We start from the raw sequence: 23,843 nt of genomic DNA, 5'->3' as shown, positions 1-23,843 counted from the left end.
AGAACCACCTTTGTAACTGCCACTTGCTGCTCTGCAGATGAGACAATCTGTGCTTTCTTTGCATGCGTGTGCACAGGTACCGTTTGATGTCTTTACTCCTTCCCATACTGTGTTGATTGAACCCATAGATGCTGAAGAGCATTCTCTACCCAGTGCTCCCCCATTCCCTGCTCCACCCTATGCAGCCCCAACTTGATTTTTATGATATAAAAGACAGGGGCATAACTTTACAAATATTTTTATGTGTCCATCTGACATTTTATTTCAAAACAATTAAGGAAGGGAATTTCTAGTCGTCTTACTCTATACAAATAGAAATGAATTTTAATCTTCTCATACTGGCTTTATGTTTATTTTAATAATCTCAAATTAATTACTATAAACAAATAATTGAGCGGATTCTTCTGTTGGGGCATATGCAAATTATAAGGGTTATATTTGCAGTGCAAACCTTAAATTCAAGGTCTTTTCATTCAAATGAGTATTCACTGTGTGGTAGAGTGATATCCAGCTGGCATCCCATAATGGAGTCACCCAGAATGCATTCTTAAAGAATATTTTCTGTCTTTGGAGAGCTGGAAAAATTGTTGACCTGGAGATTTATAAACATGCAAAGAGGTGATAAGAATGGCATGCTTTTAAAATACCTCGGTGACACCAATGGTTCCGTTAGCACTATAATAAAAATAAGTGAACACAATAAGAAAAAGAAAAAATAAGTGGACGGATCTCCAGCAAGAAACACAATATCCTTATGTAGAAAATAACAAAACCTTACAGGATGATATAAACAGCATAAATTAATGGAATGGTGATGCGTTTTCACCAGGTGAGTAATATCCAAAGATTTTAAGTCATCAACAATGGATTTATTAGCGGGAGAGTCCATTAAAATGTCTGTGGCATTTTGTTCAAGTTAATCTGACATGCCGTCAGGAGAATATGCATATGAGAGCTGAGATCTTTAATAATAATAAACAGTAAGCTGGAGGGCGCAATAGAACTTTGCTTAAAGATATGAAGGTACTGAGGAAGAGTTTAGCTGTTAGAATCAGCAAGATTAATTGAGCACATGGTGATCTACCCGATAGATACAGGGAAAACAAGCACCTAGAAGCCAGAGGCAGCAGAGCTGTGAAGTCAGATCTTTTATGTACCTTGCCAAGTTCAGCAGTCCATGTGTTGCAGCTCTCGATGGAGAACATGCACAATGCAATAAGCAAACACTTAACTAGCCGAGATCACAGAACCATTTCCGGATCTCATAAACATATAAAAATAAGTCAGGTAAAATTTGCGATGGTAGACTCATTTCTGAGCACCATCCATAACCTTTATGCTGCCTTGGATATCAGGTCAGATTTTAGGGCCTCAAAAAGAAAAAAAAGATAACTAAAGCAACCTTCTGTTTTACCTATCAAATGAGCACAGTCACAGCCAGGCGGGCACGTCTGTAAATGTTTGGATGGCATCTGAATTGATGTGACTTTTCCTGAGAGCATTTTGCCAATGAAAATCAATAAGTGATCTTAAAAAATAATCCCGAATCTGTAATTTAATAGCCTTTTAAAAGCTGGAAGTCATAAAAAATGTGCAGAAATACTCAAGGATTCAAAACCCAGCAAAAGGAGTTAATATATTTTGATGTGATCATACTAGGGCATGGTGTGTGTCTTTGTGTTTGTGTGTGTGTATGTGTCTGTGTGTTTGTGTGTGATGAGGAGATGGGGCATATCCATGGACTCATTGTAGGTATAAAGCCAAATCCCAGAAATGTTCATAGTAAATTTCAAATTCATATGTATATATGCCCATGTATGTACATACACAGAGAGAAAATGAACATATAAAACATATTTAATTAGAGAAAAAAGGGTCAACTACTCACCTAAACTGGTAAGTCTACCAATACTAAGTGTAACTTATGAAAATCTGTATCACGACTGAAAATTTTGGGAATTTGTCAGCTATTGGAACTTGTAGCCAAAGTCTTTTAAAATTCCTTCCATGACTCTGAGGAAACCACTTCTGTCTTGTTCTCCAGCTTCATTTTCTTCCATTCTCTATGCATGTGATTGAGTATGAGTGTGAATACATGCATGTCTGTGCACATGTGTGTAAGCAGGCGTGTGTGTATGCATGAGCGTAGTGTGCATGTATGTTGGGAGGTTAGGCATATGGGTATATGTCTGCCAAGAAAGACAAGGGTATCAGGCATCTAGCTCTACAGGCGTTCTCCTGATCTTTTGACACAGGGTCTTATAATCAATTTGATGCTGAATGTCTTAGTCAGTTAGCTCCAGGGAGAGATTCTCCTGTTTCCACACTAAATCCATAGTACTGAGTGGCAGTCACTCATGACCATGCCTGCCTTTCACATGTGTACTGAGGATTTGAACTCAGGACCACTTGCTTTCACAGAAAGTGCTTTTACCCAGAGTAACCTACTAGTCTCTTCATCACTCTGTGCCTCAGGCATACTGATATTCTCTCTCTCTCTCTCTCTCTCTCTCTCTCTCTCTCTCCTCTCTCTCTCGTATCTATCTTTCTCCTGATCTGTCTGTCTGTCTGTCTGTCTATCATCAGTCTATACATCACCTATCCATCATCTTTTCTTAGAAAAACCACAAACCCATGCTTTTGTACATCTTACAAAACAAATGTTTTCCCTCTGGGATCCTCTTCCTGGTTGGCTCCTAAGCATCTGTTTCAGTTACTTCAAATATTGTTGGCTTGCGGAACTTTCCTGACCCTCAGAATATATTAAATTCCTTGTAGGCAATACCTTAGTGATAACTGATTTTGATTTAACTCAAGCCTGCAACTTTAAGCTTTTGTATGGCTGTTTGGCTAATTTTTATCTTCCTGGGACATTTGGAGCCTCTTGCTTTAGGAACTGCACCTCCCGCCCCATCATCATCTCTCCTGCTTCATAGGACAAGCTCCATGCCAGTTTGTTCTATGGACAAATGAATAAACATTTGAATTTGACTCTGTGTTTTCAAATTTCTCCTTTTCAGATATAAAAGTTCATTCAATATCTCTCTAAAGTTTTATGACTAGAAAAATACGTGATTTTTGGCAAATGTTTACAAACTAGAAACACAAGTTTCTGAAACCTATCACAAGTTGAGTTTTCTTAAATCATTCCACAAGACTTTTAGATCCCATGTCACTGATAAACAGGACTGAGTAATCTCGTGTGTCCGAGGCTGGGAGAACAAGAACCAAGTCTCTTGGTTCCCATGAGTCTGTCGATGAAGGATAATCTCTTTACCACACATGCGTGTTCATTCCTGAATCCCAGCAAGAGGAATTTGGGGATGAGGGAAGGAGTCTATGTGGAGGAATGTGTCATAGAGCCGGATAAAGATGCTGCCAGGAGTCTTTCTCTTTCTCACTATGACTTCAGGGAGTCAGTCTAGAATCCATTCACAGACAACATTTATGGCAGTAATTCATTGGAGAGTGCCTCATTCAAAATTCAGATGATTACAGGACACCCCCTTTCCTCTATTTATAAGCTGGAACTCAAGTTTCTCTTCATCCAGTGGGTGATGAAAACACTGGCCATAGGAAAACAAGTGGACCCACAGTAGACAGAGACATGGTGGGGCCAGCGCAGGTTCCTGATGTCAGGAAAACAGCCAACTGGCTATCAGACGCAAATCCAAGCAGCTGCTGCGTGAGGGTTGAGAGGAGAAAAATTCTAAACTGAGTTTGATAAATTAATGCTTAACTCTGCTCCTGTGGAAGGATCTGCCCGGATAATACATTTCTGCAGCTTTATTGGCTGTGACCTGATGTATAATCAGAAACGTCAATATGTGCTGGAAATGATCATTCTCCAAGCAAAGTTTTAAAATGGTATAGATGTTATTTTTGCAAACAATACTGCAATTACTTTTAAGCCAGACAAATGTGCTTTTAAATATCCTTCACATTCATGTTTACATTTTTCTTGTTTCCAGAAATGCATTGAAATTTTATGCAAGGCTATAACATTTTCTTTTCTTCCTCTTTTATCTTTTTATGAGGTGCTGTTTTCCTAATTAATGCTAGCTGTGTGTCTCCATTCTTAATATCTCTTAAGAGGATTTCAAAACACCTAAAATGGTCAAGGAAGGTCCAGGACTGTTGTCCTGTTGTCTACAACCCAACAATTCCCCACCACAACACTCGTTTACTTTCTTTATGTCCCAGAGGAAATACACAGCCAAAATTGTGCCCCACAAATGGATCCATCCTGTCATCTGTCATTGGTCACTCCTTGATGAGAATTTGTGCAAGAGACAGTCATGACTGCCTTATACTTCTGCTGGGTGTTAATGTGTGTACACTGTAATTTCATTTTAATACCTGGAATAGGAATGGATATTCTTTGGCCTTATAGTCTCAAAATATGGACCCTGGAGTCAGGAAAAATGACCCTAAGAAACAGACCTACAAGGAGGTGGGTCAGCATTTGGCAGTAGCGGCCGCAGAGGCCATCATACTGACACTGCTCTCCTTTACCCCCAGCTTCCTTTTCCTTCTGCCCTGAAAAATCCGCTCCACAGCACCTCAGCTGCGTTCAGTCTGGCCGCCCTTCCCTCCAACTCATTATGGTGAAACAAATTCAGATTGCTTGAGAAGATACAGCCTCTTTCATCTTCCCCCTGACTGACACACAGCTACAAAGTTCTCCGACGGGGATTCCCAGTTACAAGCTGTCCTGCAACCCAGGAACAATCTCCCCCGCTCCCTGGGGTCCCTCCCAGGGGGCACCATGTCAGAAATACTGCATGGCTTGCCAGCTGGACGCAGAAAATACACAGCTCCCTCCACACTGAAAAACAGGCCCCAGGGACGATAAAACAAAGCAATCCTTTTCCTAACAGCCCCAGCCTTCCTGCAGTCTCCTTGCAACTCTCAGGAATTCTCAGGGATCGTTATTTTCTTTTACCTTCCCGAGAAAACAAATGTTCCCTCTCTCCTTTCTCTTTGTAATTTTGATAAAACATGGTCCATCGGTGGGGGAAAGAGGGAAGGCGGGCATGGGGAGGAGATACTGTGCACAAGTCCCTGGGTTTCTCTAGGTAACCTTGACCCCCACATCGTGTTTTCTAAGTTTTTCAGCATTTGTTGGTATCTGCAGCGTTGCAATAGCCACAGTCTCTTCCTGGTGACTGGTAACTTCTAGGCAAAGTAGATACACCAGGGGGGAAGGATTTAAAGGAGTATGGACCACAGAGGCACTCCTGTCTCCTGGAGCTGACACACAGCCAGGAGAGGAGAAAAGGCTACTTTATGTATCCCTCCTCTTTGTCTTCTACAGGAGGCAACTTTCATCAGTGTGAAAGCAACCACCACCTTCTAGAGGCTCCAGAGGCTGTGAAAGCCATGGTACTCACTATGCATCAAAGCACCTCAAAAGCCAGGTGCTCCATTCTTCAGTACTCCCCCACAGCATGTTAACTCCTGGGTCATAGGACTCATCCCGCCCATTCCTATCTAGATGCCTGATTTCCTATCTAGAGCCACATTCTGCTCTGATTTTCATTGACAACCACTGGAGGAAGACTTGCAGGAGAATCATGAAAGACAAAGACTGTTTAGCAGTGTAAGAGGCACCCCAAGTGTTTTCCTGCAGAAGCAGGAATCTACACCAGGCTCTCTTCGTCCTCTCGGCCACCCACCAGAGGGCTGTGTCACCCAACCCAGCTCTTCAAGTCTGAAATAGTGTGATGATTCCAAACTGTTCTCCATAATGATGATGGGTCCTCTCCAGATTTCTATTTCATTTCCTGCCAAAGCAAGAGGTATCTATCGTAGAAAATTAAAACTCCTAGTTCATAAAGAGGAAAAATAGGTATAGAAACCATTCCTAAACATAATCATGCACAGTGTACAGATAATGAATGCCCCTATTCTTTCCAAACTCCAGCTTGTCCTTTTAAAAATAGTCTTTTAAATTAATATTTCTTGTTTGTTTTTGTACAAAGGCTGTCAGTTCTTCTGAGCATGGAAACGTGGTTAATGTAAACCTCATACTCACTTTTCCCTTCTCCCTTCCCTGCTGTCTCCTACAGCTTCTTCCCTCGGCTCCTTGTAGACTCCTTTTTGTTAGAGGTGTCCATCCCCGAGGGGTAAGACTCACATGAAGTCTCTGTGTTCACTCTGTCTCTGCTTCCAGAAATCCCCAAAGTCGTGGTTACAGCAGTAGGAGGTTATCAATCTGCTTCTGCACGAAAAGCATCTCCCTTTGAGAGGCTGCAAGATCATTTCCATTCATCCTTTTTTTAAATTTTTCTCCCTAACCTACAACATCTTTTTCTCAAATTCGTGTCTCTATTCTGTGTGCTTCAACACCAAATAGGGGATTTGGAAAAAGGGAGCCTTGGAGACAAAACCTGAGCTATGGTGCACAAAGGACTCAGCAATTAGGGCGTCTCAGACACAAAACAATCTGCCAGGCCATCAACCACTGAAAATCACTTCCCGTCCATTCAAAGGAAGGATAATGAAGAGCTAAACAATTCGCTGAACATTCCGCAATCACCGGCCGGGAAAAGAGCAGGATGTGTGGCTACGACACAGCTTTGTCTCCTAAAAATAGGATAGCTCTGAGGACTCCCAGAAAGCCTGGTGGCGGCAGAGGGCTGGCACTGGGGAAAATATGCCCTGAAGGGATTCAGAACCTTTCCTTTCTCGCGTCACAAAGTTACTCTCTCTCTAGTTCCTATCTTGGTAACTGGATAGTTTTATAAGGTTTCAGCTGAAAATGTTTGGAAACTCTGTCTTACTGATAACCTGCACCAAAATTCTTGGCACTGATTGCTCTCGTGAAAGTGGTTAGATAAATGAAATATCAATTGTAACTCTGAAGCCAGTTTTATGTGATCCAGGTTTCTGTTACTTGGTGTAATTCACTGTAATTTTTTTCTTGAATTCACACATTCTCTTTATTTAAAAATCATGCAAATTAAATATGTATGATGCTATTATAAACCTATTACCTAAAATTAAAATTATTAATGACTATATATGAAGAAAATAACAATAACAACACAAATTTCCACACACTAAGCATTTTTCTACGGATTGCTGAGGGTTTACAGCTCACCTGAGTGAGGTGAGCGACCCCCTCTGAGAGTCACTGGATAGAGGACACTCTGCAGACCAGGGCATGGCACCTGCTTACCCTAGGAAAACGGACTCACATTAGATGTCTCTTGAATTGAATGGATGAGGCAAAACAGGCATAATTCCAAGAACTAAGTGCTAAGTCTCAGTGCAAATGGCAGGAGATGGAATCCTCCATTTCCTGGTGAGGAAGGAGCACCCTACTTAACTTGGTGACTCATAGTTATTTGGGCCTCGCTGGCCTATGGTGTTTTCTCACACTCAAGTCCGTAATTGAACCAAGGGAGATCCCGCTGTCCCCTGATTAATTCCACCCCACTTGTCGTTCTTGCCCCCCATGCCTGAGAATGGACTGACAGGGGTGCTCCTCTTACCTAACCTGCCTGCAGGTGTCCTCTGGGCCCAAACTGTTGGTGCTGTTTTGTTGACCTAGTTAAAAACCAGCTTAAAGTCTAAGTACCCAGGTCTTTTTTACCTGGGAAGATTCTTGTACTTCAGACAAAGACACTAAATTCTTCTGGCAAAAACTGCAGTTATATGTAGAAGACGGATGTTATGACTAGACAGATATAAATTCATGTTGGTACAGTGTGAATTCAGATCTGAGAGTGAAGGCAGCAAGGTATTTCCTAAAAGTGGCCTTTGAAAGCTACTTAGTGACATTAACATCTGCATGCATGTGTTACAGTCTACAAATATATAAAACCATTCTTAAGTAGGAAATATGGAAGAATAAGTGGGTTTATGTCTATGTGGGGAAATGAGAGATAGAGGGCCAACAAAAAGCATCATCCTATTATTGATTAAGAAACCCCAGCACCACAAGGGTGTAAGTGTGCCTGGCAGCCACACATCAGCACCGCCCCCATCACAACAGCTCTGGCAGTTCCCCAGGGAACCGGAAGTACATAAACACGGCTTGAAGGAGTAGAAGGAAGGAAGGAAATTCCACCAAACAAGGAAAGAACCAGAAGTAAAAAGGAAACATAGACAGAGGTGCAGCTCTGCCTACAAGAACTCACAGCAAAGGGGACACAGAAAATTCTTCAACCCTAGGGGATAAAGTAGGTCGATTATTTAATGAGAGACTTCTGAAACAAAGGGATGCTTAGTGTTTGATTTATGCACCGTAAACTATATATCCGAGTGAAGCAAGTAGGGGCATTCTTGTGGGGATGACTTTAAGTGCTAGGGAAAACATCAGTGGGAAATTACGCGATGTTTAGAGCAGGTTTTCCTAATATCTAAGGAGACTCGTGCTCAGTAAAAAGAGGCACCAAAGACTGGCAAAGAACAAATTCACACAGGACAGTTCCTTCAAACTACATCCTGCTAGGAGGATGGCAGAGCCAGGGCTGCATGGACCCGCTTTTCAGTACACCAGGCCAGCAAAGGCCAGTGCGACAACATGCTGATCGGACATGTGGCATGCCCACACTCTTCCTCATCTCTACTTCTGTGAAGTGAAACCGGAAGTGCCTTACACACTTACAGCACATTTCCTTTTCCAGGGGACACATTTTTATTATAACTTTTTATATTTTGCCTTTCTTTGGGGAAAACCATTTCTCCCACCAGGCAACACATTTTTAAGAAATTCATCTTTCTAATTAATATACCTGCAAAGGTATAAAATGGGATTATTAGTCCATTGTGGCATTATTGGCAGAACCACAGACTTAGACAACTGTCTATTAATAGGACACCAACTAGACAATGAAGTTGTATGAGCACATCAAGTACATGAAAACTTTCTATTCTCATAGGAACATCTCAGAAACTATTAATTTATAAAAACAACATACAAACAAACAAACAAACTGGAACCTAAGCATGCAATTTGGTACCAATTGTGTAAGAAGTTGTATGTGTGGAAAGAAGAATATAATCATTTTATAGAGGAATACATGTAGATAGATGGATGGGTGGATAGGTGTGTGAATATACAGACAGACAGACAGACAGACAGACAGGTGTATGATAGAAGAGACTAGCCATAGTTTCCTCTGAGACTCATGAGCAGAATGGAAACTTTGGCTCCTTCTTATTTTTGTCTTTAAACTTTGACTCATGGGAAAATAACATCTGGCAAAAGGATAAATTTTAGGAGAAGAAAATCTTTCTATATTGGCCGCCTACATTGTGCAAATCGTGCTGCTGACTTTGTAAAGTTTTTGGTTCAGAACCGGAGCTGCCACATGGAACGAGGTTCCTGGGTGGGTGTCTGCAGAGAGAGTTGCCCGTTCTATCGTGAGAAATAATGGCCCAGGCGCAGGCACCTGCTCTAGCCCATCTTGAGAGTTCTAACCACTAACTCTTCTGCAGCTGTTCATCATGTCAGGAAAATAACCAATTAGCCATCCGACAATTCAGGAAGCCTTGTATAACTCTGGGAAGTAGACGATCTCTTTTACAACTGTGATGAATTAACATTTAATTCCTTTCTCAGAGAGTCACACAGACCTCCCTCTACTCACTGCAAATGCCACCTAGCTGTTGATAGTCAACAGGATGAGATGCCAAAATCCTTGCTCTTGACATTGGAGAGGGGTCTCCGGTGACAAGAACCGACTCGAGTTGAGGAACCTGCTTGGGCTAAGTCCAAGATGCACCCTCTGCTTGCCGTCTTGCCGCCCGCCCCCCCACTCGGAGTCAGACGCACACCACAGGACTCTCTAAGTCAAATGTTGTAATTGCTTCCAATTTGTCTGTTTTGCTTTTGGCAATTAACAGACTGAAATGTTATCACGGAGGAGATCATCTCATTTATAAGACTAGCTTTTCCCGCCACTAAAATATGCAGCGCTCTGTCCTTCACTACCGGCAGGAGATAAATGGCTGGTTTTCGTTGCTGAAGAATATATAATGGTTAAAAAGTCACTTTTTTCCTCCAGCTCTACATAAATCACTGAACTAGTCAATATTTAATAATGCTTGCCTTGGTCTGGAGTCCCTTGATCACCCTGTCATGTGTAATAGCTCCCTCTCCGATAGCTTTGACATAAAAGCCCAGCTTTACTGAAATGCTAACATGTAGAGGGTCATTACGGATCGACATTTACCTTAATCTGTGACTGCCAACCATGAACCGATAAATTCCAGCAGATTCCACTGGGAGAAATCAGTAAACTTCTCAGTGGAAAGAAGTGGAAGAAAATTCTGCCGAGGACAGAATACATTTTCTACAAGGGCTGCTTAGCAAATGGATTCTGACTTTTGAAAGTTCTCTCGCTGCCCAGCTTTGCAACATTTAATACCGTTTTGATGGTTTGAGGGACGGGATGACAACCGAAGATGACAGGACTTAGAAGGCAAGCAGAAATGTTCTCTGCAAAAACAATGCAAGATTAAACACGAGGGGGAACACGGCTCCTGCATTATTCACCCGGCCGCCTTGGCGGAAATAGCCGGGCTGTCATGGGTCCGGCCTAAATGTTGCTTCTTTTTTCAAATCGATCATCACTCCTTCACCTCATAATCTTACGAGTGCTTCACAGCAGAATACATCAAAGCCCTGATTGCATAAAAAAGGGACAGGCCAATCTTTGAGGGGATCAGCTTAGCCTCTGACTTGGAGTCCATTCACTGTGCCTTTGCTTATTTCCTTACAGACACACTGTGGAAATTTAGGAATACCCTCTCCAAAGCATTAAAAAGTCTGTTTTTCTTTTTCTTTGTGCTTTTATGTGTATTGGGAATGCAATTAAGTCTTACAAGTAGACGTGACATAGAAACCAACATGATATCTGGAGGGGCGATCCTCTTTTTGCCGGAGCCTGCAACTACCCCTGCTACAGCTTTGCCTGTTTGGTCCTGGTTAGAAAAGATATTAAAAACCCTTCTGAATAGAATTAGTACGGCTTCCTTGGGGAAAAGTGACAAAAGAAACAGTTACTAGACAGACAAATTCAAGTGTCTTATAAGCCGCGTCACACAGTGCTCCCCTGGTGGGCTTACAATACCAGTCATGCTAAGCGAGCCCAACTTACTGAAACAGAGAAGTTGATGGTATTTTCGAGGAACCCCTAGCTGCCACACCCGAATTACCACTTTGGCAGAGAATTATGGAAATAACAACCAGAAATAACATACCTGGGATAGAATGCAAAATCGAAGCTGAAGTCTTTGCACAAAGAGTATTTTAGGCTTGGGCTGTGTTTAGGTAAGGAAAGGGCACACGGGGACTCTCCTCTGCTGGAGATCCAGTTCAGCACCCCTGAGGCTACTGCAAGCACAGACCATGCCACCCCCAGCTGTGTGATGAACTGCCCATATCTACAGCTATGTTTAAGTTATAAGTTAGACAGTCAGAGACTAATCAGAAGTAATAATTAAACCGAGCGATTGTATCAATATGATAGGTAGTAACCACGAACAACTTTCTTTTTTGAATCTTCTGTGTAATAGTGTTGTGTTGACTGAGAACAGGTGGCTGTAATTCTGCAAATGAAATCACCTTAGTCCTGTGACCCTGACCTGAGTTTGCACATAAGAACCACTCACTAAACATAGCTTCTCTAACTGATCCACGTTGGTTGTAGTTTTAGAGAAAATCCAGAAATGAAAATTAGGTTAAAAGCAAGTGTTCAGAAATAGGTAAAGCTTTCTGATATTATTGAAAGTGTAAGAATTGTACACAATTTACCTTGACTTGCATAGAAACTTCTGGTAAAAAGGACTAAGTAGGTTAAACATCCATTAGCGTGACGATGTACTTCCCAACTCACATGGGCTTCTCGGGGCCCCTCAGTTTTGACAGGCACATTGACCGTGCCTTCAGAAGGAACTTCTGGAGTCCAGCTTCCTGCCTGCAAGTATAAAAAGGTTCACTGTATTCACAAATAAAATAAGCGTAGGCTTTGATTTGGTAAAATTTCTTCAAAGAATCTTTTTGCTGCAGAGCAGACTACAGTGACAGGTAGCATCTTGTCAGAATACCTTGCTTCCTCAGCAGGATCAAAGTCTACCTCGTGTTTTCTTCCTCCCGCTGTGAAAGCTTAGACTTCTGGTCCCTGACAGAGGCTGTAGCTTGTCATTTCCAGAGGATGTTGATTGGCTCATGGTGAGCCTGTGCCCTGGGCATAACCACAGACTATTTCAGAACTGCTTAAGAATAACATCTATGTGATTGTAAAAGGAAGAGAGAAACACATGGGCTCCTTCCTTAAGTTCCCAATTTCCTGATGGGAGGACTGGACTCCTAGGTTTGAGAAAAAGCCACCCATAGCCTCTATACTCCCGCTCCCCCTCTCCCCTCTCTCTGTTTTTTTTTTTTTTTTTTTTTTTTTTTTTTTTTTTTTCGAGACAGGGTTTCTCTGTGGTTTTGGAGCTCTTGTAGACCAGGCTGGTCTCGAACTCACAGAGATCCGCCTGCCTCTGCCTCCCAAGTGCTGGGATTAAAGGCGTGCGCCACCTCCGCCCAGCTTCTCCCCACTCTCTGTTGTCGGAGCTGTGTTCCTCTTTTGCATGAAAACATGGCGCCACCAGATGAAGTTCCCCGAAGAAGCTATATCTATGCTAACTGATGCTTAACATAGGTTAAAAATTGACTAGGGTCTCTTACATTTGTGAAGCGTTGGGATATCTCGGGCTATCTTTTTTACTTTTTCCCCTAAATAGTCATTTACTGCCCTTGTCTGAATCTGATTCACATCTTCTTGACCATCAGGTGAAATCTCTGGAAAACATTCACTGAGCAGACCACAGGCCTCTGCCAATCCAAATGCCAGGATGTCATCAGGCAGCATCTGGGATCCGCAGCCGAATCTCTGGCTTTTCTGTAGCCTGCCTATTTCCTGTTCCCACCACTGTGTTCGGTGAATACCCGGATTCATTTATTTACTTATTCTTTGGTTCTGTGACTACAAAACATTCAAGAATGTTCTACGTGTAACATGTCACTCAGGGCAACCAGCATCCATGTTTCTGGGTCATGTTCATTCACATTTAGCTCAGAACAAACTGCCTCAGATTCCCCATGGAGTGAGGTTACACTCTGTTTGGACAGCTTCAGGATGACATGAAAAAATAAATGTACCATAGTGTATCTCACCGAGAAATAATCACATCAGTAGCTCACGCGATGCTAACCTGCCTGTGCAGAAATTGAAAAAGAAGGACATTGAAATAAAAACGAGTCTTACGAGACAAGGGTCAGAAATGGCTTGATAACAAGGGACTACAATGACCAAGTGTCCAAAGAAGATGCAGTTGTTGGCCAGAAAGTAGAAAGGGGCTCATAATATTTTTTATTATGCTTTAATCTCTGGCTAGAACTTGATATACCAAGTATCAGTGGACCATATTTGACTTTTCAATGTCTATTGAATATATAGGTAATTTTCACCATATTCTTTGTGTGTGCATGTCGGTGTGTATATGTGCAGGTGCATGCATGTGCAGTGTACATGTGGGGGGCCAGAGGTCAACTAAAGGTGCTTTTCCATAAGAGCCATCCGTTTTGGCTTTTAAGTCAACATCTCTCATTGGTCCAGAACTCATCCATAGGCTAGACTTGCTTGTTGGAGGTCCCTATGGTCTTTGCCTTCTGAGAGTTGGGGCGGTCACTGCACAGCACCACGTCTGGACTTTTCAACGTGGGTTTTAGGGAATCTGACAATAGGCCTCACGTTTTTAAAGAAAGCCCTTTGCCCACCATGCCCACAGCCCTGACCTTCGTGGTGCAGTACAAACAGGCTCATCCTTGCCACACAAGACGATGTTCAAGCCCGAGTTCCTGCCACCGGCAAATAGTCTCAATTATGAAGGCTTTATTTGTTAAGGTGAATACATTTTTCCAATTATGAAAACAAATGTGAAAAGGATTGAGTGTTAATTTTTAATAAGTGTGAGGCTGCAGATGTTTTATCTTTCTCAGAGAGAGGCTCTGGTTTCTTTGGAGCTGTGTTCTCTGCTTGTCCCGTGCTTCAGTCACGAACAGCTCTGTACAACAAGCCAAAAAAGCAAGACTGGAAAGAAATCATTCCTCGGTTTCATGTTTCATAATAATGTAGCTACTTTAGCTATGTCTCTGTGTACAGTTCCAGCCATTGTACAGAAAGGGGTTTGAAACAGTTTCCAACAAAATGATGCTTAAAAAAGTGAATAACCAATGCTAATTCCACATAACTCTATTAGTCACTTCAAACACCTGGTTAACTCAAGATAAATAGCTTCTTAGGGTTCCTTCAGTGCTTGAATAAACATTCTGGCTTTTACTCTACACTAAAATTGACAACTATATAATTTTTCTCCAATTAGAAGGGTTTTTTAATTAAAAAATGTTGCCTTAAAATGAATATTATGGAAAAGATTCCAAGAGGTAGAAGTTGATTGTGCTTTGACCTAAAATTTTTCTTTTGAAATAGGAAATAAATTTGACAACAAAATTGTGTGAAAGCACAGGACCATTTCAACAAAATTTCCATTCTTAACAAAACTCTTAACAGACTCCAGAAACCCTTAGGTAAGTAAAATTCCATTTAACTTTTCACTCCAACCTTTTAAAGATAGGCACCTTTAGGAAATCCAAAGCTTCGTCTAGCAACAATGCTTCCAAGAAGGAGCTGGATATAACAGGCATAGGGTAGCTTCCCTTGCGCTGCCCAGGATCTTCAGAAAACCACACCTGTGTTAATTTTCCTTTACCGATTTATTTTCTTAGTTTTAATCACGTGCTGGTGTGTGTTGCAGTGTGTGGGCATGTGCACATGAGTACAGGAGCCCACAGAGGCCAAAAGACATTGTCAGTTTTGCTGGCCTGGAAGCTGTGAGCAACCTGATGTGGGTGTTGGGAGCCAAACTCAGGTTCCCCGCAAGAGCAGCCATTGCTCTTAAGCTCTGAGCTATCCCTTCAGCCTTGAAAGCATTTTTTTTTTATATTAGAAATACTTCAGAAGTCAAATGTGTTCTTTAAACGGACAATAACGGAACAAACCACAGGGGAATTAGATGGAATAGGGCAATTCTGCCTTAATCACCCCAAATAGCTCCCCTCGGTCAGGCTGGGAGGACAACACCCATTGAGCTATCAAACCCTTACTCTATCAAAACAGTAAGAATGTGGAGTTGATGCACGAATGATTCATTTTTAAAACCCCTATTTTACCAAATTTGTGCCATTTTATTTTCATCTTAAGGGTCATTTGCCCGTGTGAAGTGTGAGTGATGCCACACCTAAGACTCGAAGCGTATTTGTCTAAGGGCGTGCGGAGTGGCATTTTTCTGCATGCATGGCTAACAACGCTATGAAATTGGCAAAAGATGTAAGAACAATTCAGTTTATTTCTGTCTCTAAAATGTAGAAGTCATTATTAAGGATGGGCCAAGTACAGGGAGGGAAGAGAGAGAGAGATAAGTGCCACGTGGAGGAGGTGGTTTTGTGAGCCACACGAGCACCGAGACTGGAATGGATGGGGACCTGGCAGGGCTGAGTTTACAACCCAATTCTCCTTCCCCTTTGTATCAGGGGCTGTGGTTGATTTCTAAGGTTAACACTGCCTGCCATCTGTACTGAGCAGAGATCAATAACTGTGTCCCCTTGCTTAAGGTTTCTAGACTATCTTGAAGATGAGGTGGGGCAGCTAGAACCACGAGTCACAGTTTACACTGGGAAAAAGCACAAGGCTTTAAGCTCATAAGAATATTTCTCTGTTTTGATATATATTTTCCCTCTCCCTCTCTCTCTGTTTCTCTCTCTCTGTGTCCCCCTTTCTCTCTCTCTGAATGGAGAAGTGTTGGCCTTTTGCCATTCCTGCTTTTATAGGTTAGTATCCATCAGAGGGGTCTGCACAATAAAGACTTGATAGCAATAATGATGCAAGTTCCATATCGGCACTATTCTGTTTTAGCTTCTTGGAAAGCAACCAATCTCAGATGGGTTGGGGGGATGTCATCAAAAGTAAGGGATTACAAATTAAATTGAAGAGCTGGGTTTTTTTTTTTGTGGTAGTATTTATATAATATACTCTTCAATGAAGACAGAGCGCATTAAAATGATAGGGAATTAGCAAACATTGCCAAAAATACCTATGAGTAATTTTAATAAACTGAGTATTTCTCTGAAAAAGAAGCTAACTCTATTTAATCAAGAAAAATATGTAAAAGTGTAATGTATTATTTTATACTAAATAACTCTATGCTGGTCTATGGCGGGCATATACGGTCAACTGGACATGCAGAATGACGTTGGAAAGCTAAGGATAATTTTTTCATGCTTTTAGCTATCAATGAGACAGAGATACACATTACAAACTTCTGAAATGTAAGGATCAAGCCCAGGTATTAATACAATTTTAAATACCAATCTTATAAAGCTGTATCAGATTTATAAAATAAAAATAGTTTATTTAAGAGATGAAGTAAGTACAATCCTTTGATTTATCTGCTTGTTGGACAGCAATATAAGCATCTTCTGGGAATTACAGTTTTCAATATTTATTTTTTAATCATAAATGTAATTATTGGGGCATAATTAAAAAGAAAACATGTATCTTTCATTTATAATCAAAGTAGAATTATATATATGTCTATTAAAGCAGTCAACTTGTTGCTTATTTATATATATATATATACATATATTTATGAATATATGTATTCTTTCCCCGGAGGACACAGTCCTGATATGTACATTGAACCAAACACAACTTTTAAATGAACTTTAATAAAAGGAATAATTTGCTCTTGTACTTGGTAGGCTATCTGCCACATCCCAGAATATAAATTCATAACTCACCAATGGGCCCAGAGCACAACCCTTGGCCATGCATGCTTGGAACTGGAAGGTGTGTGAGCTCCCAGGATCAAATCCATAGGCAAGACCGCTGAGTTCTGAAGATTTGTGAAGGAGTGCATCGTCCAGATATAGGCTGTGAGCTGTAATCACACCCGGGAAGATGACAATCAGCTGTTAGAACGGCCCCAAGACAACAGTGAGGAGCTAGTAAAGCAAGCACCCCTCCCCCCGTGCTTTCCTGAAGTCGCCCATCACCCACCCTGTTCTGAAACCCACCCTGCCCTGCACACCCACCCTGCCCTGCACACCCTCTCTGCCCTGCACACCCCCTCTGCCCTGCACACCCCCTCTGCCCTGCACACCCCCTCTGCCCTGAACACCCACCCTGCTCTGCACACCCACCCTGCCCTGCACACCCCCTCTGCCCTGCACACCCCCTCTGCCCTGAACACCCACCCTGCTCTGCACATCCACCCTGCCCTGCACACCCCCTCTGCCCTGCACACCCACCCTGCTCTCAATGCTGCCTCTTCTCAAAGAATAAGGCATACTTTACTTTAAGCAACACTATGTTAAGCTATTTGTAACAGAGAGACTGATAGAATCTAAGACTCTAGAAGAGAAAGTCTTTGCTTGAGGCCATACCGAGTGCTATCGTTTATGTTCCAGGCCAAAAAGGCAAAGTGTACACATTCATACACGTATTTATATGGATTCTAAAAGCATCCTTAGTAGATTCCTTGGCTATAAGGGAACCTTACTTGCTACGGTATTACATGTTACTCAGGATCTGTCACTGTGCTTAACCCTTTCCTCACTGCCTGCCTGAAGGAGGGAGTTATTTTTTATTTTTTTATGATTTTACTGAGCTATACATTTTTCTCTGTTCCCCTCCCTGCCTCTTCCCCCTTTCAACATTCTCCCAATTTACTCAGTAGTTTTTTTTTTCTACTTCCCATGTAGATTAGATCCATGTATGTCTCTCTTAGGGTCCTCATTGTTGTCTAGGTTCTCTGGGATTGTGAATTGTAAGCTTTTATTTTTGCTTTATGTCTAAAAGCCACTTACAGGTATAAGATGGAATCTCAGAGTTGTTTTGATTTGCATTTCTCTGATGGCTAAGGATGTTGAGAATTTTTTTAAGTGTCTTTTACTCATTTGAGATTCATCTGTTGAGAGTTCTCTGTTTAGGTCTGTACCCCATTTTTTAAATCATATTAGTTGTTCGTTTGATGACCAATTCCTTAAGTTCTTTGTATATTTTGGAGATCAGCCCTCTGTCTGATGTGGGGTTAGGGAAGATCTTTTCCCATTCTGTAGGCTGTTGTTTATCTTGTTGACCATGTCCTTTGCGTTACAGAAGCGTCTCAGTTCAGGAGGTCTTATTTATTAATTGCTTCTCTCAGTGTCTGATGGAGGGAGTTCTATCATTAGCCCTCTTTTACCTGAGAAGAAACAGGAATGGAGTTGATGCGAGTTGCCCAAGCTCACACAGCAGCAGGTAAGTGCTGGACTTAGCATTTGTCTTTAAGAAACAGGAATGGAGTTGATGCGAGTTGCCCAAGCTCACACAGCAGCAGGTAAGTGCTGGACTTAGCATTTGTCTTTAAGTGATTTGACTGTATCTTCTCTCCAACGTTACCTCATCCACTAGCTAAACCCTGTTCTCACATTCTGCTCAGACTGGATTTGTTGTAATTGGAGTGGAGCAGTGGTGGGCTGCGTTCCTGCCACCCGGCTAGCTCTTCCCGAAATAATTACACGGAAACTGTATTCTTTTAAACACTGTTTGGCCCATTAGCTCTAGCCTCTTATTGGCTAGCTCTTACATATTGATCTAACCCATTTCTAATAATCTGTGTAGCCCATGAGGTGGCTTACCAGGGGAGATCTTAACCTGCGTCTGTCTGGAGTGGGAGAGTCATGGTGACTGCCTGACTCAGCTTCTTTCTCCCAGCATTCTGTTTTGTTTACTCCACCCACCTAAGAGTTGGCCTATCAAATGGGCCAAGGCAGTTTCTTTATTAATTAACCAATCAATGAAAGCAACAGATTAGAAAGAAATCACTCCCACATCATGGATTAGAAGCGCTTCTGACAGGCCAGTTTCCATGATCAACTGAGAGTCTATATTAGAAGGAAAGTCATGCAGCTTTTCATAAAATTAGTATAAATCAGGGAAAACGGAGTGGCCATCAACTGAAAGGACTCAAGCCACATGTTCTTAAGAAAAGGACGGTAAGAGTCAGCATAATTGAGTTCATTAGAAATATTGACTGCCCAAGCTTACTTAACGTTGCACCATGGGAAACAAAGTCTGACCATGTTAAATCAGAACTGCTATCAAGCTGAGGTTAATTTCTGGAAGTCCCCGCTGAGTCCACTCCCCAGGAATCACGCTAAGTGGCCATGAGAACACACCCTTAGCTGGATGCTCCCTGTAGCCTGCGATACAGCTCTATTCCTGCTTTTAATCATTCATCCCACTATAGTGTTACTAAGCCGTGTTTAATTGCCTGTGTTCCCCAGCAGACCATAGGCTCCCTCAAGGAAGCATGACATTCCTCATCTGTTTATTTCCGAAGCTAAGCAGCATTCCACGTCAACCATGGACAGAGTAAATAGGTTCACAGGCAGCACAGGAAAACAGCCAGCACCTGATAGAGAGTGGCAGTTCAGAACCCTTGGAGGAAGAGATGCCTCCTGAAAAGACAGCGGGGAGAACATTACGAAAGAAGAGCTCCAAGAGCAAACTTGGAAGAAGAAGTGCAGCTAAGCCAAGGGCCGCAAGGAAGTCACTGAAGGTTGTTTTCCAGGAGCCAGAGAGATTGGGGAAGTATAGTAGAGTAGACCCAGCCTTCATCCGTGGGCAGTACTGTTAGCTGTGGAGCTACAGTACCAGGACTTCTTTATTCTAGCACGTATCTGTCCTGGGAGGGAACGGCTCGCCTCCATCTAGACCTGCTCACAGCCGTTTGCCTCCCATACATTTTATAAGAATTCTTGTTGGCCTTTGGCACAACCTCTCTATTTTTTTTTAAATTTGAGTGTGTGTGTGTGTGTGTGTTGCACAATGTCCTGTATTTAATTCACAGCATCAAAACACATCAGTAATCCAACAAATGAACAATTCCTTATATATAACACCCTCTGTCTTTTATACCTTGCTAATTTTGTTTTTCATAAAAAATACCTATTGATAAGTATATTCGTTTAGGGTCTAGTATTTTTGAATAAGTTATTATTTTAATGCAGTTCTTGTTATGGCCTATTTTTTCCTTCTTAAGGACAACTTTTTATGTTGGACTTTGTGAGTTTCCTCAGTTTCTATGTTTTGAGGAAGCAGTCCTATTTTCCTACCAGGCACCATTTGAGCCTCCAGAATAAGTAGGTACTTTGCCTGTGCTAGCATCCATTCTCCCTTGCATCTAGTGGTACCCCATCTAGAACACTGATGGATGTAATAGCACCTAACAAACAAAAGCTCATGTGAACTCCTCTGTCGAGGAAACCATGGACAGTGAACAATAAACCAGGAAATACACAGAAAACCAAGGGAAGAGAGTAAGATGGAGCCTCAGCGATAAGAACAACCAAAAGTGAGAGTATTCTAGGAACTACAGAAAACACTCATTTAGTACCTTAACCCTCCCATCTCCCAAATAACCCATGTGCATAACAGATACTCTTAAAAAGGAGCTGAGATTCTGGCTGATTTCAACAGAAGTAGAAAATACTCAAATTGACATGGCCCTTTCCTAAACAACTACAGGACAGGGAATTTCTTCTGCTCAAGGGTCCCATGCACAGCATCTCGTTTATCTGGCACGCTGGGAAGTAAGTATTTTATAAAAAGTAAATTGTAGCTATAAGTAATTGAAATTCCTTAGCACAAACTTCAAATTCTTTGTCATTTTTAAAGAAGATTTAGGAGTAGATTCTAAGCACTCACCGGTTTCCTCACAAAGGATATAAGTGAATCATTTTGGGAAAAGTTAAGTTGTGGTTGTGGTCAATATAGAATCTGTTCTCAAATTTAGTGATTCTTGGGGGAACACTAGGGGCCTCCAAAACTTTTGCCCTCAGCATCACTTTCCAGTCCCTTCTCACCATTTTTTTCCTGCTTGTCTTTTGAATTCTTCATCCTCTTTCAATGACAGCTACTCTGACTTACTATTTTTCTGTCTACCTGACTCCATCAAGTCAACCCCAGACATTCATGCCAAGAAACTGGGTATCTATGACATATGTTGAGAGAGGGCTTCCACGAAGATGGGATGAGGGGGATAAACTGTGATAGAATTGAGCATTTTGACAGTTAAGTCAAATATGCAGAAATGTTAGTACCCAGCTGTGACATGGAGTGGGTGAGGCTGAAGTCTAACTTTAGTGTACAGTGTTCCCACACATTAATACACACACACACACACACACACACACACACACTCACACACACAGAGTTACCATGTGTTCTAGAGACAACCCATACCTGATGGCTAAAAGAGTAAAAGATAATTGCAGCACTTTGCACAATGGGTAAGTTAGGTTTTCTTTAAGTCACTTAAATTCTTCCTGATACCTCCCCCCTACTTTCATCTACCAGTTGACTCTATTTCAAATTCCTCTCCACCTTACTTCCATGGTCACCTAGTCTTTTCTAACGTTATCTAACAATACTTCAGGACAATGGCCACTTAGGTGCGCCCGACGTGATGGGCTAAATCCACTTAAAAACCTGAGAAGGCTTAAAAATAAGGGAGAGAGAGTTTAACACAGATTTTTGCTGTTAGTGGGTGGCATGCTGTAGAGAGATTTCCTGATTCGGCAACAGCAGCAGAAAAAATGCTGTGTCATTTTAAAGCCCAGCTTCTTGGGGCTGTGCAGCCAGCGTGAACTCTGGCTTTAAAGCATTTCAATGGCTTTTATGGGACTGGATGTTTGTGTTCCCACTTGGGATCAGAAGGAGAGTGCTCTGAGACTGTGCTCAAAGCTCCCAGCCTGCACCTGAGCAGACAACAGAATCAGGCATAGGCAGCCAGAAGAGCATGGCAGATTCCTGCCCCCATACAGAGACGGGTTTTCAGATTGCACAGTTCTCTGCGTGTCAGATTTGGATGTAACTTGGATGAAAAGAGTTTCTGTACTGCACACTCAGTCTCAGAATTAAACTGCTGAGTGCGGCTCCAATGTGGACTTGCTGTGTGCCTGGAACTGTGCGCAGCTCAGGGGCACCAAATGGATCTGAGGCAGGAGTGACTGCTCCATGCTGAACTGTGCTGGTCAGCAGGAACTACCGTAATTACTGTAATAACAGCACAGTAAAGGTTTCGACTGGTCAGGACACAGGCGGTACCGTATTACCTGTACATGGTGCAACTTAAGTTTTTAAGAAGTGCTTAACATTTTAAGAAATGCTCCTGGATAGTAAAAATATTACAGACTCACAATAAAACAGATTCAGACATAACAGACCTCAATGGATCACAGTGTTGAATGAATGTACATAGGCTTGAGAGAGAGAAGAATAAGATTATAGAGAATAAAGTAAATGTCTTAAAAAAAGGGTAAAGTCTTTAAAGAGACAGAGTAAAGATAGTTAAGAGATTAAAAGAAATGAAGAAAAATAAGCCACGTAACAATGAAAAATTCACAGAAAGTCTGGATTTTTTGTATTATTGTGTTTTCTTTAAAATTTTTGACTGTGAAGGAGCTAAGTACAGAGAGACATTTCATTATATGGGCTGCCAAGTGGAACCAGAACAGATATCATGAGGGTATGACTTCAGAATTTGGGTCTAAGGTTATGATGCTTTGGAAAAGTCCTTCTTTTGTTTTCACAGAGGACGAGACTCTACGGATTTCTTCTATTCCAATATGGTATGATAGACCACAACCTCCGGAAAGGTTGCTATGAACACCCTCAAAAAATTACTTTGCTCAACTGCCGACTGAGATGAACCTAGCAGACAGGTTTTCCCATAAAAGACCTGAATAACAGTGCCCCCATCAAGCAGGAAGCAGTTTGGAGAGAAAAAACTGTGCCCATGTTCCCAAAATATTGTTTATAAATGTTCTTTTACATTTAAAGGAGGATATGATATAGCTATGAATAATTTACATTGGTATGGATGTTAAGGTCAATTTTGTTATATGTATATGTATTTCTGATATTGATTAAGGAATTGTGATTGTGTAGTTCATTTAAAATGTAATGTATAATAGGAAATATAGGTTGCTAATGGATAATTATCGATAATAGTAAAGCTTGTAGTCATGTTAGTTAGATTTTCTAGATATATAGAGATACATTTCAGTTAGATAGACATTCTTCATATCTTTCAAAGACTGCAGAATATGGCATTTTAAATGTTTTAATAACTTAGGACTTTTCATGACAAGGAGACACGTCTGCTCCTGGCAGCACCAGCTACTTCAAGAGGAAGATGGGCATTGAAGAGGATCCTTATGGAGCTTGATAGGCATCTGGTCAAGAAACTGCTCTTGCCTGGACTGATGCATAAACTGGACACAAAGAACCCGCAGAGAGAGGACTGCTAAACTTGCCTAAAGGTGAGATGGTCTTTTGGGGTTCCTGCTTCATGAAAGAATCTGCAAGGCATTCTGCAGGACACAGCAGAAAATGACTAAACTGTCTTTAAAATTTCCTGCTTCATGGATACTATGGGCCTGAAGGCCAAAGATGAGTGCCCCAATGGTACAGAGGAACTTTGGGTGATTGTCCAGGCAGCGAGATGTCTCTGTCATTTCTAGAGTTTTGGACTTCTTGTTTGCTTAGGTAATATTATATCCTTCTGGAGTCTTTGATGGAGTTGAAGAATGGTTAGTTATAGTTATAGTTTTCCTTAGTTATGATAAAGGATAAAATAGATATGAACATTGTAACTGTAATTCTTGCTTAATAACTGTTTCGTTATATGTAATCTTTCTATGTTAAAGTTAAAGCCTTCCTCTGTGTTTAAACAGA

General features: G+C 41.6%; 1 protein-coding gene across 1 annotated transcript in view; it reads right to left on the bottom strand.

The window, feature by feature from the left end:
- Positions 1-23,843, bottom strand: part of Ush2a (usherin) — a 669,744-nt gene that overhangs the window by 276,525 nt on the left and 369,376 nt on the right. Inside the window, 2 exon segments of the mRNA XM_041635252.1 lie at positions 11,771-11,929; positions 16,855-17,011. Coding sequence (XP_041491186.1) covers positions 11,771-11,929; positions 16,855-17,011 — 316 coding nt within the window.

This window comes from Microtus oregoni, unplaced genomic scaffold, assembly GCF_018167655.1.
Source record: "Microtus oregoni isolate MIOR12 unplaced genomic scaffold, Mior012 000047F_ref0000412, whole genome shotgun sequence".
NCBI classification, from domain to species: Eukaryota; Metazoa; Chordata; class Mammalia; order Rodentia; family Cricetidae; genus Microtus; species Microtus oregoni.
This window is presented reverse-complemented; position numbering and strand designations above follow the sequence as displayed.